The following is a 17,936-nucleotide window of genomic DNA, read 5'->3' as shown; positions in this document are numbered from 1 at the left end:
TTAACCTGAGAAGGAACCATACAAATGTTGGTGCAGATCTGCATCAAACGGGTATCCAGATTTTTGTAGATTTCTCATGGACTAATTAATGGATCTTGATGGGAAAAAACGTGTGTGCAATAAGGTGCAGATTCAAATAAAACTCTGGATTTAGTGAAAATAAATGTGGTTTCATAAAGTGACTTTCATAAAGAGGTTTGTGCTCTTCTGAGTATCACTCTGTTTTTTATTTCTACAAATACAACTGCTTTTAGAGTATAATGAAACAATCTACGAGGAAGTTTTTTATAAAGATGCAAACAGCTCCACCCAGCAGAGCCCTCCATACTTCCCTGTAACTGTCTAATTCTCAAATGAGTCACCGCTATCTCACGTCGTAAACTCCACCTGTCCGGTCTAAGCTGTTTCAAATACACTCTTATTCATAATGATTTGTAAAAATAGCTTCACCTGTGTGTGGAATCCACAGGTGTGAGCCAACAATAACGTTTCCGAAGGGACACAGTAGCTGCTGCTTGCACAGGCCTACATTTCTGACAATGGGGAGATTAGGCCACAGGGCTGGGCTCAGGTACGGCTTTTGTCCGCCACTTGTTGACAAAAAGAGAGAAACGAGCAGCCCACGGTGTCTCTGACAGCCTGACTGTAATGTTTCCGTCACACCAGGAGCTGTTTTTTGTCTCTGCTGCGACGAGCCTGCCGGAATCCAAACAGAACGACACCAGCAGCTACGTCAACATGGTCCGCTCCTGAACTCCCCTGACAAGGGAGACGTGTTTCCTCATAAACCATAAGGCATTAGCCAGGAGCCTCCGACTCCTTCAGCACCACTGGATCTTTTCATAAATTAATTTCATTACTGTCTGTTGAATCTGTTATTCCACTCCGTCAGCACAATTCCAGCACACACAGTCAAAAGCTGCTTGTTTTCAGAGGCAAACCCAGGAATTTTGGAGCAAAATAACTTTGATACAATCCAAATAGAGTCTGTCACGGGGGAGAAATTCTTCAGATTCAGACTAGTCGTAGCTGATTTCAAGGAAGAAATAAAACATAACAAAAGTAGCTTCACTTTCCCATGACATACAGAGTCAGGTATTCTCACCACACACAAATCCGCTCAGCCCGTTTATTTTATCCCCTAATGGGACTTTGGTGAGAGATTTCAGAAGTCAAACAAAGCAGTGTGTTAGAAACACAGCGCTGTCCATAGAAAGTCATTTAAGTTGACGACTGAAATGGAATTAAAGTGTCGACCACTGAAATTATCTTTAGTATTGTCTTCTTTCCAGGAATCAGGGGTTGTTTGTTTGTAGTTTTATTTCTTACTCTGTTTGATTTGCTCTTTGTACATAGTGTAAGCAGAGAGTCACAAGCTAAACAGCACATCAGGCACTTTCAGTTTAAACTTTAACCAGCTCAGCTATAGTGTTTGTAAATCACATTTCATAACAACAGCATCGCATGCTGGAATCACACGGCCTCTGAGCAAAGCCAGTGGGACCTGTTCTCCCTGATTGAGTTACCTCAGCTATTCTCAACTCATTTCAACCCTGACGCTACCTACTTTCTCTATACGTTACTGTCCGAGGGCATTTAACCCTTAAGTCCCGGGCTTAGGTTTCTAATTGTTGGGGCAAAGGAACCATTTCGAGTTACAGTGAGAGCCTCTGCAAAGTATCCTGTTGAGAGGAGGCGCACGGATGAGCAATTCCAATTTCACACCAGAAACACTGCTCTCGTTTCCTCTGTCTACTCTCATCCCGTCTCTCCAGTGGCGGGTGGAAAAGGGGTGAAAGGACAGCCGGAGAATGATCGGAAGATCGGAGACCTGACGTCCCTTGTAAATACATTCACAAACTAGCCAGATGCATTGTGGGACGGAAAGCAGAACAAAGCGGGAGAAGGCAGCTGGGTTGACACTCGTAATAAAAAGAGTGATGTACGACTGTTTGTCTTACCTTATACCCTCCCATGCGGTCCTCTTGGCGGAAAGGCCTGCTGTTTTTAAGCCAGCGCAGCTTGGGCCGGGGGTTGCCTCCTGCAGCACAGCGGAACTTGACTGTGTTGGCAGCTGGAACCGCATGCAGCTTCTTCTCCATCTTCGCTGATGAGGTCCAATAAGGAGCGCCTGCAACCAGGGAACAGTCGGTGTTCAGTCAGGGTCAGTTTCCCTAATCATGTCCTCAACAGTTTGGCTTTAGGGTCTTGAACTGGCAGAGGCAGCACTACGTGGAAGTGCGACTGCAGATGGGCCGAACCTGAACCTTTCTTACAGCTCTCCTAGTCCCAGAGGCATCCACCCCACCCCCCACTACACCCCTGCACTAGCTGACCCGCTGTCTGCGAAACACAACCCAGAGCTCACACAGTTAAATAAAAACATACTCTTTCCCCATAGGCTCAGCGGGGTGTTGAAGGAGGGGGGGGGGGACATCAGCTCTAAGGGGAGAATGTGCCTGGGCGTTGCCAAGAGGGTAACTAGACCATCACATACAATTTCATCTCATTCCACTTAGCAACTTTTTTCTTCTCCCTCCACTTCCTCCAATTAGCATAGCTCCCCTGTTTATCTGTCACTTGGCTATATATGGACGGCCGGGCCACGGATGCTTATCACCCTCGGAAAATCATTACGTACCGTCAGGGGAGAAAATGAATGTCACAGTTTTAACACAAGACTCCGGAGTCATCGACTCAAACTCAAGTCCAGATTTATCAATGCCACACTGTTACAATTCCCCCCTACAGCAACCACCTTCCTTGTGTTTCGTCTGTTCCCTGGTTCCCTGTTTTTTCTCCCAGTTTCTGAATCTCAGTCAGCTGGATTTTCCTCTGAGCCCCCCCATCCGCCCGTTCTCCCTGCACCTGGGAGTGTGATTGCCTAAGCAGATGGGGCTCAGAGGGGAAGAGAAAGTCAAACAACAACCCAAACGGTCTTCCACACCATGGCTTTCTCTCCTTATAGGCCTAGCACAAGCGACAGAAGGAATACCCACAGATAAGACCTCTCCCGACTTTTGTATGACCATCAAACATAAGCTAACGTCCCAGGGGTGTATTTGCTTCAAGTGCCCTCCTCCAACTCTCTTTCCTGCCTGTCCAATCTGCATACTACTAGACACCTCCCATCATTCTCTCTGGCACATGCAACCGGACGAGTCGCGCATTCTTGCATAGCAAATTCAGTAAACAGCTGCTTTTCCTTCCTGAATGGATGTATACGGTAAGTGCTGAACCTATAATTAGCCGTTCCCCCTTTCGTCTTCTTCCTTCTCACTCTCACTATCTGCGTTTCACTTCCTGCCTTCCTCCTTCACCTCCCAGTCACCTCCATTCCTCTCCATTCTCTCTTCCTGTCATCACTCCATCCGTTCAGACAGAGACAGATTAGGTTCGAGACTGGCTCATCGCGAGCGTGTCCCTCCACAATGACCCCTGACCCCAAACTGGCAGGCGGGTCGGAGGATGAGGTCGGGACATGAAAGGTGAGCGGCGCTGTTTCCCATGCTCTCCGTCCGGAGGGGCAGCACTTCAAACGAGACGACCCTCGGACCTCTCTCCATGATGAGGCCAAACTCTCACTTTCTCAACTGCTGAGGCCTCCAGGAACCCCCCCCCCCCCCCCCCCCCCCCCCCGCCACCCCCAAAGCCCCGTGCATCCGGATCCCCACTCACGGCTGTTTATCCTAAGCTGGCCGGGGGTGAGCTGAGGTTGTGTAACCCCCATGCTATGAGTCAAGATTGTCTCCCTCGCCAAGTTCCTCTGGAGAGCTAAATCCACCAGTGACCCAAAGTTGTTTTTCAGTGTTGAGTCTCTCCTGTTTACCATTCATCTATACAAACTTTACTAGTCCGCTGTGTGAAATGGATTATTAGGACCAGAAGTTGAAATGAGTTAAGTACTGGTCCTCTTCAACTGAGCAGAGATCAGACGTACATGCCCACGGTTCCATTCACACTAACATGAGGGCCCATGTCGGTCTCGTGTTCCAAACATGCATATCTGACCCCACATTTCTTTCCAGTTGATTGTACCTGGTCACACCGAGTGGACTGGCGGACATGTAAACTATGATTTGACTTTAAGGTCATGTCCGTGCAACTTAAGCAAACAACCCTAAGCCCAACTCCAAACCCAGTATATTCATATTCCAAACTATGTGAAGCTATGTCTCTTCCAATAACACCACCCGCTGCTGACTATGAACAAACACTTTGGACGGGCTCCCTTTTTAAAAAAATGCTTGTGTTGTTGTCTCTTCTATACAAAGTCAAATCGAAATCCGCTGTTTGACAGTGGCCTGATGGCCGGCCCATTCAGAGTGCTCCAGGACTGAGGAGAAAAAAAGCCACCGATATAAAGCTACACCCGGCAGCCTCCGCTCTCATTCCCTCCCACGCCTAAACGCACGCTCCTCCCTCGCTCCGGTCCTCGGCTCGCGGCCAAGGCTCCACGCCATGCTCCGAGAAGTGCTGGTGCTGATCCAACAAATCCCCCAGTCCCCTCCCTCTCCTCCTCATGCCTTTTCCCCTCTCCTCTTCTTCCCCCCTTTTCTTTTAATAATAATTTCGTTTTTTTTGAATCTCCAAAAAACACACACAGCGAGAAAATGCGACTGTACTGCCAGAACAGCTTTCCCTTTGTTTTCAAACAGCTTATTACCACCAGAATGGCTGGATCTTTTCCCTCTCCCCCCGTTTTTTCCTCTCACCGAGTTCCTCCCTCTCTCCCCCATATTTAATGGATTTCAGGCAATTACAGTCAGCCCAAAAGTGGAGGAGGAGGAGGAGGAGGGCTCACGGTGAGACAAAGTGCGTGTGGAGAATTTTAACAAGATGTGGAAGCCCTCATCTCTGCTTCAGCCCCCTTTTTCCGAGTGTATGTGAACGCACACATGTGTGCACGTGGCTACATAAACACGCGACCAGCCCACATATCAACGCACAGACACACTTTCTATTTCACGCACACACTCATATACACAGGCCCATCAGGTGGGTAACTGCGTCCAGATGGGTGTCTTTCAAAATGTGTGAGCCCAGCTGACTGACTGGCTGGTTGTTTGGCTCCATGAGGCCTGACTACCTGAGAGACACTGACTGAAGGAATGTCAGGAATCTCTGTATTCCCTGGAGCCGTGGAGACACACACACACACACACACACACACACAAACACACACACACACATACTACACACTCACTAAGTCTCAGTATAGGCCTGGACAGGAATGCTAAGGTATAGAATAGCAGAGGCAGGGCAGAACTGATATGAGTTTCGGCAAAAAACTCATATCAGTACAGTCACATCCAGTCTGAACTGTGCACTGGCTCAGCTAAGTAGATTATTTCACAGGGATTAACTCTTTGTAGGTGTTTAGTTATCACGTTATCAGCATTCCAGACTTGAGTTCTGTTGACTGCTCATTCACTTTGTAGACCAGTTACTTCAAGCGTTATCTTTTACCGTGTTAAAGATGTGGATTACGACGTCTCTGTTTGTTTCCTCCCTGTTATATTCTGATAGAACTGCGACAGAAGGACAGCACTGCTCATGCATCACTCCGTCTCTTCCTCCCGTACTCACTTATCTGCTCTCCGTCCGCCCCGGTGTCCTCCGATCGCTCTGTATCGTCCTCATCATCTCCCGACGAAATGGCATCTGCAGAGAGTAACCACGGTTACTGCCATCCCTCCGCAACCCGCACACACACACATGTGGTATAGCATGCTGAATTTGTCATGCTGTCACACACTCTAAAGAAAATACAGGAGTGGGGAGATTTGTCTGAATCTGGCCGTATGCTACTGTAAATGCACACACACACACACACACACACACACACTTGCACACACACACTAGAACCTAGAATCGCTCAGAAGTCAGGATGTTCATCCCTGATCCCATCTATGCCACGGAAACTACCAGGAAACTGTTCCACCTCTCCACACTTCCTGTCCCAGCCTGACCTGTCCTATCCTGCCTGATCCCTGACTCACCTGTGACATTCACTATGAAGCAGACCGTGTCTTTGCTAACGCTGGTGCAGGCGTACAGGCCCGAATCCTTGGGCGTGGCATCGCGGATCTGCAGCACCTCCTGCTCTATCAGCGTGCGGTTGTTGGTGCCCAGCGAGCTGCCGTCTTTGGTCCAGGTGATGGTCCCCGTCGATGGCAGAGGGCAGCTCAGCTTCAGCAGCTCCCCCGGGTGCACTGAGCACACCGTGGGCTTAGAAATTTGGTATTTGTTCGATGCCTCTGCAGAGCGAATGGGAGGGGATGAGGGAAAGGGGAGGGGGGGGGGAAGGGAAAGGTCGGATTGGAGGAGGAAAGAGGGTGCACAAGAAGAAGAAAAAGAGGTGGGAGAGGAAGAGACAAGCCAGAGTGTAAGAAACAAAAACACCATAATAACCCCCAATGGATGCAAACAAAATCAACTTATGCAAGAGGAGCAATACAGAAAAAGAGGGAGGCCCATTTTTTAAAAAACCATCACACCAACATGTCGTTACCACAAACTCCCAGTGAGTCGTCTGGGATGGAGCCCTCAGAGAATGCCATGGTTTGGTTATCGGGTGATTGGTGCAGTGTGATTGGTGTTTATAGATTCAGAGCATGCAGTCACGGCCAGAGCAGCGTATGTAGAAAAACAAAAAACAAAACACTCGATGCTTTGCGAGCTGCGTTGAAAGACAACCCCCGCCCCCCCCCCCCCAAACAACCACCTCCCGCTTAGCGAAGATTCCAAGCAGCCGCTGTGTGTGTGTGTGTGAGTAGTGGCAGCGCAGACAGATTTCTTCAGACTAAAAAAAAAGGGAATAAAACTCCAGCGGGTCTGCCCATCAGAAAGGAAAGCAGCCAGAAAGGTCCAGGACGGAAGCAGTTGTCAGGCAGAGGAAGGGATAAGGAGGGGGATCGGGGGGGTGCGCTCTCTATTTTGTTTTGGGGGTGGGGGGGGGGGGGCTTTTCTCTGGTTTTGACTCAGCGCCTAGGCTTAAGAAAACCTTGACCTGCCTGTAGCCTGACTGACTCTCCTGTTTTCCATCTCTCCCTCTTGCATTTGCCTTTCATACCACGGCCACGGAGGATCTGCAACCCCAGCGCCGGATCCGCCGGCCAAGGCACCGAGCGAGAAACTCCGCGAGACTCCAAAGTGCATAAAAAACCTTCGCTTCTGGGAGGAAATCCAAGTCAGCCTGTGAGTGGGTGCCGTGTGCGTGTGTGTGTGTGTACAGCCTGTCCTCTGACTTGTACAGCGGCACAGGGAGAGCAAAATGAATGTCCAACATATAAAAGTGAAGTGAGTAGCCAGAGCTGAAACGGCAACTCTACATCAGGAAGGATTCTTTTTTTTACTTTAACCATTTAAAGTCGAGACTGTGACTAAAAGTTGAGTAATAAGGGGGAAAACCTGCCTGACATACAAGCTGGCTACTGCCACATATATCAAACCTGATTCCAGGCCGCCTGAGGCACACACACACACACACACACACACACACATTCATGGACATTGTGTACATTCACTCATCGCAAATGTACAAAAACTCAAAAAGTTGCAACCATCAAATTTCCCCTTTTTTGCCGAACTGTGATAAAGTGTGTGTGTGTGTGTGTGTGTGTGTGTGTGTGTGTGTGTGTGTGTGTGTGTGTGCGTGTGTGTGTGCGTGTGTGTGTGTGTGTGTGTGTGTGTGTGTGTGTTATTTAGCGGGGGCCAAAGGAAAGGGACAAAAAAAGAGAGGGATTAAAAAGATTTGGGGAGGAAAATAGTAACAGTGGAAAAGCATAAGTGACGGAGGTGTACGTAGAGTTTCTGGCTGAAGGCTGATAGGTGTAATTAAAGAGGCGGTGGCACTCCCAGCCTTTTCCTGTACCTCACTGCACCTTCTTAACAACATCCCACCTCCATTACAGTACGTGCTGCTGCCCTGAGTGTGTGTCTAATGTAAACAGTACACACACACACACACACACACACACACACACACACACACACACACACACACACACACACACACACACACACACACACACACACACACACACACACACACACACTCGCCCCGACAGGAAGGGAAAGTCATTCCGCCACAAGCCAGCGGTCCAGGCATGTGCGTGAGCCTCTCAACAATCCCTCTGGGCACATAGACTCACAGGTACACTTCCTGTATTGTCATTTTCCCACTTCTCTTCAATCCAGTAATAATTAACCCCTCCCTCACCACCAGGCAACGAGTGTGTGGTCTGATAAAAGGTGGAGCCCCCCCCCGCGCTGATTGATGGGAGCTGTCTCCGCCGCCTTATTTACGACGTGCTTCTCCACACCGGAGGCCTCTGACATTATTACTGGCTCCGCCTCTTTTCCTTTTATTGTTTGATTTAGACTCTTAGAAACCCCGGAGATGTCGTAACCACCGGGACACAAAGCAGGGGAGGAGGTACAGTGTGTGGAGGGGAAGCTCGCAGGTACCGACAACATCAACACAGGGTGGGGGGGTGGTGGGGGGTGCTAAATGAGGCGGGGAAAGCAACACAACACCTGGAATGTACATCTACGCGCACACACAGGCCACAATATCTGTCAGCAGGTCGAAAGAAAAAGGAAGAGCACCGAGGTACTTCATGGAAAGAAGATACTCATATAAGGAGGGGGCCTGAGTCAGACGGAGAGATGTAAGGAGGGACAAGAATAACAAAGTGAAGGAAGGGAGAAGGAAAAACAGGAAGGGACTCCATCCAAATGGTGCATCTGATTAAAGAAAGCATGCACGTGTTGGTTCTGCCTTCATCATTTTCTTATCTCCGCTGTGTCCATCTGTCCTCCTCCGTCAACTTCTCCTTCCCCCACTGCTGCTGCTGCTGCTGCTCCCTCTTCTAGCTCTTTCACCTCCCCTTCCGCTCTGCCCCATTCCCACATTTCCCACCAAACCCCCCCCACCCTGTTGACCCCGCCGACCTCAGCCTGACCCTTCCCAAACCTGTTGACACCTCCAGCATGCCCGATTGTTCATGGGAACCTGTGTCATGCAATGAGCACACACACGGAGAATGTGGCAAGAACCTCAAGGAAAATTGCACACACTTAAGATAGAGAGCTACATCTTAATAGAAGTGTGTATCATACACATACTCACACTCACACACACAGACACACACACACACACAGACACACACCTTGCTCTACTGAGTTTACAAGAGTCCAGGGATGCGTGCTGAGCTGAAGAGCTGAAACACTTCACTGCAGATTTTTCATCTTTACAAAGTTTCATCCTGCTCTGCACCACAGGAGGGAGCGGGTGCCTCTCTCCTACAGACACACACACACACACACACACACACACACACACACACACACACACACACACATCCACGCACACACTTTTGCTCAATTTCGATCAAACAGCTCTCTCCTCCGCCCTCACTCCCTCGTCACTATTATCCTGCCTCTCTTCTCATGAAGCACATCTCCATTTCAAAACTCATCTCCCTCTTTTTTTCTTCTCTGACGGCTATAACGATTGTCGATCAGGTGTCATAGATTCGAGCCGTGCACTCCTCGCTACCTCTCCGTCCTCGTTCACGCCGTCTCTCGGCTGGCGATAATTAGTCTGGCGGCCCGAGAGTCGGCAGCAAATTGGAGAAAGCAATTCTCATCCACGTCTCCTTGACCTCCGTCTGTCTTTCGAATCAGAAAGAGCCGAGGCAGTGCGGTTGGCCGAGTGGAGAGGGCACCGGTTTATAGCCCAAACTCCAATAGCCCTGGAGTTTGTCTTTAACAGAAATGTACTTCTGCAGAGAGACTCATTCAACTTCCATCTCCTCCTTATGGCATTCTGCACAATGGACTAGATGTAATGACGGCCATCTTCAACAGGCGACACACACCGCCGGATCACCTCCTGTCTCTTATTCCTCCTTTTTACCGTCTCCTCTTTCCTCTCTCTCCTCCTCCAGCAGTCAAATCCCAGGACTTTTCTCCACTTTTTTTGTCCCTCCCTGTTTTCTGACATCCTTTCACATTTAAATTCCTCTTTAGCTTTTTTTTTTTTTTTTTATTCTGACAAAGGAGCAGCTCCATGCTGGCATCCATGGCAACAGCCCCTCCAGTCCGCCCACCCCACCCCCCCCCCCCCCCCATCCAGGCATTCCCTGACCCCCACCCGACCTCTTCAACCCACTGACTGCCGCTTAGTTCCCAAATCCTTTTTCAGGATGAGATCTCCAGCGACTCCTCAGAGATGTAATTTGCTCTGGCTTCTTGAGATGAATGCTCAGAACTGAATACAGAGTCAGTTTAATGTAAACAATAAGGCTGCGGCTATGGGTTGTTTTCAATATCCATTAGTCAGCCAATTTTTTTCTGATTAGAAGTAAAGACTTTCGGGTTTTAGAAACAACCTCATGGCTCGGGAGGACATCTGGCTCAATGCCAGGCACAAAAACCACATCCAAGGATGACGTAAGGCTGATGCAACAATCAAATCTGTGACCTTTCAGATCTATCATCCCGAGCAATAAAAGGAAAGCTAATAATAAAATCGAAAGTAGGTGCAGATGTTTGTAGTAAACATGCATGCTAAAAAAAAACTGAAGCTTCACGGAAATCCCCATAGAAATTAAACAATTTCTGTTACTTTTATTAGGAAATCGCATTATTATTTTTGCTTCAGTGTTTCTGATTAATACATATTTAATTTAAATCAGTGTTTTTCCTCTTTTTTGCCCAACATCCTCCTGCGCTCTCTCCCACCTGCTGACTCAGATTTCTCTCGGCCTCCCGCCGCACACCGGACAGTCCACAGAGACCTGAGGCACAAGCTGGCACAGGCAGCGGCCCTTCCCAGCCTCTTATCAGACAGGTGTGAGACTGAGCTGCCGTGTGAAGCACACACACACACACACACACACACACACTAACAAACTTGAACCTTCAAGATCAACACCAGCCAGCAACGGCTAATAAAAGTCATTGTGTGAAGGCCATATATTCAGCCCAACTGCCCCTGGCCCCACCACCGACCAACACACTGCATTTGTTTAGAGTTCAGTTCCATTGCCATCGCCACAGAGACACTCACACACACACACAGACAACACACACAGTCCATGTCATTATCCAGCAAGCTGACACTTTTACACTTTTACAGCTGTTCTCCTTCTGTGTGGATTGTGTTGATATGACGGTAACAGAAAGGTACAGAGCCTGCAACTCCCTTTAACACCTTCTGTACGTAATGGAGCTTACTGAACATGGTTTTAATTATTCAACAATACTAAAATAAACACCCTGGTGATTATGTATCTTAATTAAAATAATGCCCAGTCTACAGATGGAGAGTAAATGTAGAAATATCTAGATGCCAAGAGAGCAATTAAATTTCCAACTGTGCCAAGAAACTCTTCCAGAAATCAAACGTTTTTCGCTGGCAGGCATCCCTCTGTTTTCTTCTGGCTGTCAGAGCATGAGCGACTCGTCCCTGACACATAATGTAGCCTTTATTTACTTAACTATTTTTGAAGCCTTTGACTCTTTGCTGATCAGAGCTTTTTTTCCCTTTTTTTTTGAAGAACAGAGTTTGGCAGGGGAGTCGAGCAAAGTACAGCAGCCAAACCACGAGCTGACTTTTGTCAGCTGCACTCACATTCAGCCTGCGATCCAGTGCGCCTGGTGCCACATTTATTACACATTATATGCAAAGAGGGGCCTAGACACACTGCAGAGCACAGAATACCAATGTTAAAGACACACACACACACACACACACACACACACACACACACACACACACACACACACACACACACACAAACACATACCAGTGGGTGCTGCAATTGTTATTCAGCTCATAGTATTCTAATCACTGTGCAAATGGAGAGTGCCCGGACAAGGTAAACACTCCCATAGATACCGAAGTGGCTACAGCGACAACAATAGACCTGTTGTGGAGCCTTAACCAGCGCGCCCGCTCTGCTTCTACTGTTACAGCAGCTGCAGGTAAACAAACTAGCAGGGGCCACCAGGGGTGCAGGCGTGGGCTCTATAGAGAAAACATTGATATGCAATCTGATGAATCTACAGCAATTACGGCTCCCACACACACACACACACACACACACACACACACACACACACACACACACACACACACACACACACAGGCAGTGGTGTGACCTAGGCTGCAGGGCAGAGAGCCTTGGAAATCCTAAACATCTCTGCAGGGGGGTGTTATTAGGACAGAGAGGGCGGGTCCAGCCAGCCTGTCTCTCTAACATCTTACATGTATGCCCTACAGGTGACACCAGAACAGCCAATCAGGAATCGCGAACAGAGGCCTGCTGACACTGATACAATCACACAGAGCTGCAGTTCAAAAAATATCCATGTCTGCCCTTTGCAGCGGGGAAACTGATTCACTGGAGACCAGACAAGCAGACCAGGATCTCTGTGCCCTGTTGATCCGTCAGCATGTGAACCTCGGGTCTAGCCACTTAATCTGCAGTCACATGACTTCACCGCTGCCCGGCGCTCCGTAATCTCTCCATCTAAAGGAGAAGTCAAATTTGCACAAATCCTCTTAGAACTTTCCTGGAGGATTGTATAACTCTGGAAAACTCTCCCCCCTCTTTTTCTCTCTCTTTCTTTCGCGCTCTCTCTTTCTGTCCCCGCTGTGGCCGCCGTGGGGGCCACATGGGGGTCCGAGCACATCAGCTCGGAGCCAAACAGTCTGAGACAGAACAACAAAAACAACGGGCGGAGGAAAAGAGTTCAGACGGCCTCTCATCAACGAAGGTAACAACGATACCTGACCTGCAGGGCAAAGGGCAGGACAAGGTACCGAGTGTGTGTGTGTGTGTGTGTGTGTGTGTGTGTGTGTGTGTGTGTGTGTGTGTGTGTGTGTGTGTGTGTGTGTGTGTGTGTGTGTGTGTGTGTGTGTGTGTGTGTGTGTGACAGAAGGCGAAGGGGGAGGTGGCTCAAAAAGTGATGCTCAGTTGTTTCACTAACTTACAATTAGTATGCTGATTAAAGCCCGGGAACAAAAGGCTTTGGAATGCGAGTTAACATCCATCACAAAAACTCTAATTAGCTCGTCTCTGACCAGACTCCAGGACCGGACACAGAAAATGGAGAAGCCTCAAAAGAAAAGAAAACTAAAAGACGGCCTCTCAATAAAAAAAGGTTTCTCAAAATGTATTTTCCACTAAAAAATAGGGCTTTAAGATATTTTCAATAACAAATTTTGGAGAAAATGCAGTGCAGTTTGACGTGACTCAAGGAAATGTACCAAAACTCAATATCCTAATTTCTCCCTTTCCCTCTCTGTCCGTGCTTCCTTCCAGGCGAGCAGGGCATTAAAGAGATGCCAGCACAAACACTGTCCCACCCTCCTTCACAGCTCGGCCTTGTCCTCCCTCCCAGGCTCACAAACCTGCCTCTAACACTCCGGGAGAAACTGTCACAGACATCAGAAAGAAAAATAACACGAGCGCAAAAACAGAGTGTCAATCACACGCCTGAGGAAAAACAAGAGGGCAGCCATGCCGTGCTTCGTCGTTTTCCTTGGGTTTATTTATTTTAATCACCCCCCTAAATCAAATATATACCCAAAATAGAGAGAAATGTTTTTTCTCTACAACCAACTTCAGATACTAACTTGTGGGTATATAAGGAATAGAGTAAAATATGTTTTTGTTGGTTATTGTGTAACTAATCCGTCCTCATATGCATGAAATTGTCGAAATCTTAACACTCCTCATTTAACTGGAGGCTCTTTGTGGATTTTTATCCTCTGACTTTAAGTTAGTTAAGCACAACGATTCTAAAGAAAAGACACCAAACCTCTATAGTCAGGTTTAAAGGGCTGGGGAGGGGGGACAAACTTGACAGACTTACACCTGCCCTCTAAAAACAAACTCAACAAATGGTTGCCCCCCAACTCCCTTCCCTTCCCTCCCCCCTGCTGCTGCGGCTGCTTACCTTCAGGTTCCAGAGTGGCCTCCTCCTCCTTGTTGGCTGTGAGTGGCGGCCGGGCCACGCTGACCGTCAGCATGGACAGCAGGACAGCGGCCAGCAGCCAGGCCCATGAGGCCATACCGTTAGTGGGGGCCAGCGCTCCCCATACTCCCCTTCTCCTTCTCCCCCTGGACACTGTTCCCATCGGAGGGGGTCCGCCCAACCATCAACTGCAGCCGGGCTCGGCCTGTCCCTCACCGGAATTCACCCAATCACCTGGGCTGAGAGGGGGAAAGACAGAGAGAGAGAGAGAGAGAGGGAAGAGGAGGAGGAGGAGGAGGATGATAGAGGACAGGGATGTGACAGAGGAGAGAAATTGTAAAATATATCAGTCCGACATAGTGGATTTACTTTCAAATACATTTTCCAACACCTCCTTTCCTCCTACTTGTGCTCTTTTTGGACAAAGTGAGACAGAACAAAAAGGAATCAAAAGAAAGCAAGCGAGACAGTGTTCCAAAATGCTGTCAAACAAGCCATGCCACAGACATACCGAAGCTGTGAGGCACCGGCGGTGAGCACACAACCAACCCTGGGTCCACCTCCACCTCCAGTCTACAATCATATGCATTGAGATGCGTTTGAGAGAAGCCAGTTAGGAGATGTGATGGGAATTTTTGTACTTAGATATGTATAATGAAACAGATGACATTTATGTAGAAGAAGTTTACTGAAAGATGTATTTCTGTGTAAATTAAGAGTTTAGCTCAAGGTAACACTATGCATATTTGCTCCTGGAAGTCTTCAGACGTGGCTTCATCTATTCAGTTAAACTCCAGAATGATAATTGTATTGCTGTGTCCTGTATGAAAATTCCAGTACAGAGACACAGGAGCTTTGTATTGCTTTTTATTCTTCTTTAAGTCATACGATGCATTATTATCTAAAGATCAGACTCTCTCCAACTTTATTAAAACTGTCCCCTGCATCATTTTAACACACTGCTTCTATTCTTTACATTTAATAATAAACACTATCCTTGACTGATGAGTCATAGTATCTGGGGGAAAATACCGATTTGGTTCATGCGTCAAACCTGTTGCTCGCACTGCTGCAGCCGCGTTAACTGCATCGAAGGCTCTTATTGCATTTTGGTGATTTCCAAAAAGGCTTCAATTGCACGTTTGCAATAATGGGACCCACATGCACACACGCACGCACACCGATCTCTTTTTGCCAGACATCTGCGGATCCACCGAGCATCCCGAGTCCCTGGAGGATCGGAGGAGTCACGCTCTCCTGCGCCCCAGCTGCACGTATCGATCGCGTTCACCCGCAGAAACACGTGTATTTTGGACTTTTAGTGCGTGAACCTGAAAACGCGAACATCCTGGTTCTGCTCTCACATCAAACCCCGGGGGGAACCCACGCATGCATGCATGACGCGGAGGTGAATCCAGGGATTTATCACCTCAGACACAACAACTTGTTGGCGCCCAGTGTTGACTTTACCAATTGATTGAGCTAAATCCGCGTCAGCCCAGACACATGCGTCATTAATGGATTATAAACCAGTCGGTGTCTGATTCAGTCATAAAGCTTAATATCAACTGCAGGAAGGGGGGGGGGGGGAGACACCAGAATTACCCAGAAACCTCTGCACGCTTTACATCAATTGCAAATGTGAAGTGAAGCAGGACGGAATAAAATCCAAAATCGGGTTATTCTACAGGTAGTCGGTGAAATACAATGGAAGCAAAACATGTGCTGATAAAAATATAAAAACAAAAAATGTAAAATTATATCTTTAAAATGTGACCTGATGTTCTCCGCATTGCAAAACTCTCCCAATGTTGCTGACATTAGGACACACGAAGGACTTTGCTCCATACACGACCACCGCCTTCACTTCAACCCCGGGGGGCTTTGAATGAAACCTCCTTTGGCACCGACCGAATTCCCATTGAGATTCAAATCAGTTGGCTTCTCCCACAATGGGGGCTCATTTGGAGCCGCTCAGTGATTTAGGGCTCCGGCACCAAGCAGTGAAAAAACAACTGCGGTCACGGGATAATTGGCACCATAAATGCAATGTAAGAAAATTAAGCAAAGTAATAAATAACCAGGACACTTGTTAATGGGTCCTGAAGTGATGGCGCAAGGTGCCGGAGAAGCCCCCCCTCGCCTTTTAAAATAAACATGGAGGTTTTATTGAATTAACTTGATGACATTTATCAAAAAGGATGATTAAAAAAACAACAGGGGGTGAAATATGGGGGAAATAAAGGAGATGCGTTATTATTTGTTTGATGCAAATTTAAGAAAATGTGTAATCATTAACTTTGCATCGACTTGTGAAAAGTCTCCAAACTGAGGCATTGCTTAGACAATTGTGTAAATTCCGCTGTGAATAGTAAATAGTTCCCGAGCGTAAGGGAAACACGTAGCACAATCCCCCAGAGCGCAAAACCGTGGCTACTATCACGTCGCCTGTTTGTCATGACAGCCGAAAATCCTGACAGATGTGATCGTGGAGGAGCTGGAGACTTTTTTTCCCAGCTGAGCTTTATCGTAAACAATAAATTGAAGAACAACAAAAAAAAACAACAGGCTTCTTACCAGGGAGGACTAAAATCGTGGAGATCTCTGTTTTGGCATGCACAGAAGATAAGGGAGGCGAGAGCATGAGCCGAATCCTGAAGGAGGAATGTCTCCAACTCCACAATGCACCAAAAAAAAAAAAAAAAAAAAAAGAATCTGCGAGGCGCTGCCTTCTTCTTCTCAGCTTTCTATTCCACAGCCAGCCGGCATCGGGTCCGATCGGAGGGTATAATCCACACCGGAGGAGCAGTGTAGTCCGGGGCCATGCAGCGAAATCCCACTTATCCTTCGAAAACACATCGGAGAACCATAACTGCGGCTGTCCTCCTCCTTCCTCCCCCCTCACTCCTTCACTAACTTTTCCTTCCCCGTCACCAAGTTTCCTCCGGTGCGTAAAACATGCCCCAGAGTTCCAGCAGCGCACTTGACAAGTTACAAAAACAGAAAGTTTGCAGCTACAGAGGAGCTGGTGCGAGGCGGAGAAGAGTTTGTCCGATGCGAGATGACATAGAATCCATCAGTGAGCGTCCACCCCCCCACACCGCTGGAGAGAGAGAGAGAGAGAGAGAGAGTCTGCGTCTCCTGGTTCCTCCGACAGTTCCTCGCTCCGCTTCTCAGACGCTTTGTCAGGTTTGCTGCTAGGTTCTTTCTCCTCCTTACGTCTCCACACACTTCCCTCCTCCTCCTGCACTCCAGTGGGTGTCATCCCCCCCACCCCCCTAAGCACCCCCAGTGTAATTCGAGACGCTTCCTGCAAACTGCAGCGCTGTTCCCTGTCCGTCCTGCGCCCTCGGTCAGGTCCCAGCGCGTCCAGACCGCAGGAACAGCGCCCCCCAGTGGCCGAGGCGGGACCCGCGCGGGAGGGGGACGCACTGATTACGCGCAGAGCATCATCCACGATGTTCAGCTCATCCTCTGCAGTGCGGTCCATATTCAGACCACAGCTCTCTGGTGTTGAATAAAACTGAGGAACATATATAAATGTCAAATAATATCGCCATCCAGATTATTTTAAACTGTTTCTAAAACTGACAAAATAGTATCAGCAGCAAAAGGAACATCAATATTTGTTGCACTGTATCTGTGGTTTCTGTCAACCTGTCACAACCTGTAACTGTCTTCATCTCAAATCTTTTCCTCAGTCCTTTTAATTAAGATCATATCTCTGAAGTAAAATAATGTGATTTAAAAGTCAGTTACAGACGGTGAAAACATGTAATCTGTTTAGCTACATTTATTTCACAGCAAACTTCTCAATATAATATATTAAGGGATTCCAGTTATGATAAAACAATGTCATAACATACACAAAATATAATAGACACCATATATTTCATAACAAGTAAAAATATACATTTGTATCTACTGCAGCTACTCATAGT

At 47.8% G+C, this 17,936-nt stretch overlaps 1 protein-coding gene across 4 annotated transcripts in view; it reads right to left on the bottom strand.

The window, feature by feature from the left end:
* Nucleotides 1–17,235, bottom strand: part of fgfr2 (fibroblast growth factor receptor 2) — a 37,975-nt gene extending 20,740 nt beyond the window's left edge. For 3 of the 4 annotated variants that reach the window (XM_061087696.1, XM_061087694.1, XM_061087695.1), the window contains exons 1-5: nucleotides 16,573–17,235; nucleotides 13,978–14,234; nucleotides 6,003–6,260; nucleotides 5,590–5,664; nucleotides 1,962–2,131 (exon numbers count right to left, since the gene is read on the bottom strand). In XM_061087696.1, the coding sequence (XP_060943679.1) occupies nucleotides 1,962–2,131; nucleotides 5,590–5,664; nucleotides 6,003–6,260; nucleotides 13,978–14,158 (684 nt within the window). In that variant the 5' untranslated portion in view covers nucleotides 14,159–14,234; nucleotides 16,573–17,235. The remainder of the gene's footprint in view (nucleotides 1–1,961; nucleotides 2,132–5,589; nucleotides 5,665–6,002; nucleotides 6,261–13,977; nucleotides 14,235–16,572) is intronic. The other variant, XM_061087697.1, reaches the window with a different exon arrangement.
* Nucleotides 17,236–17,936: the final 701 nt, after the last annotated feature.

This window comes from Limanda limanda, chromosome 15 (assembly GCF_963576545.1).
Source record: "Limanda limanda chromosome 15, fLimLim1.1, whole genome shotgun sequence".
Lineage (NCBI taxonomy): Eukaryota > Metazoa > Chordata > Actinopteri > Pleuronectiformes > Pleuronectidae > Limanda > Limanda limanda.
The sequence above is the reverse complement of the archived record's forward strand: the minus strand, read 5'-3'. Positions and strand labels throughout refer to the sequence as shown.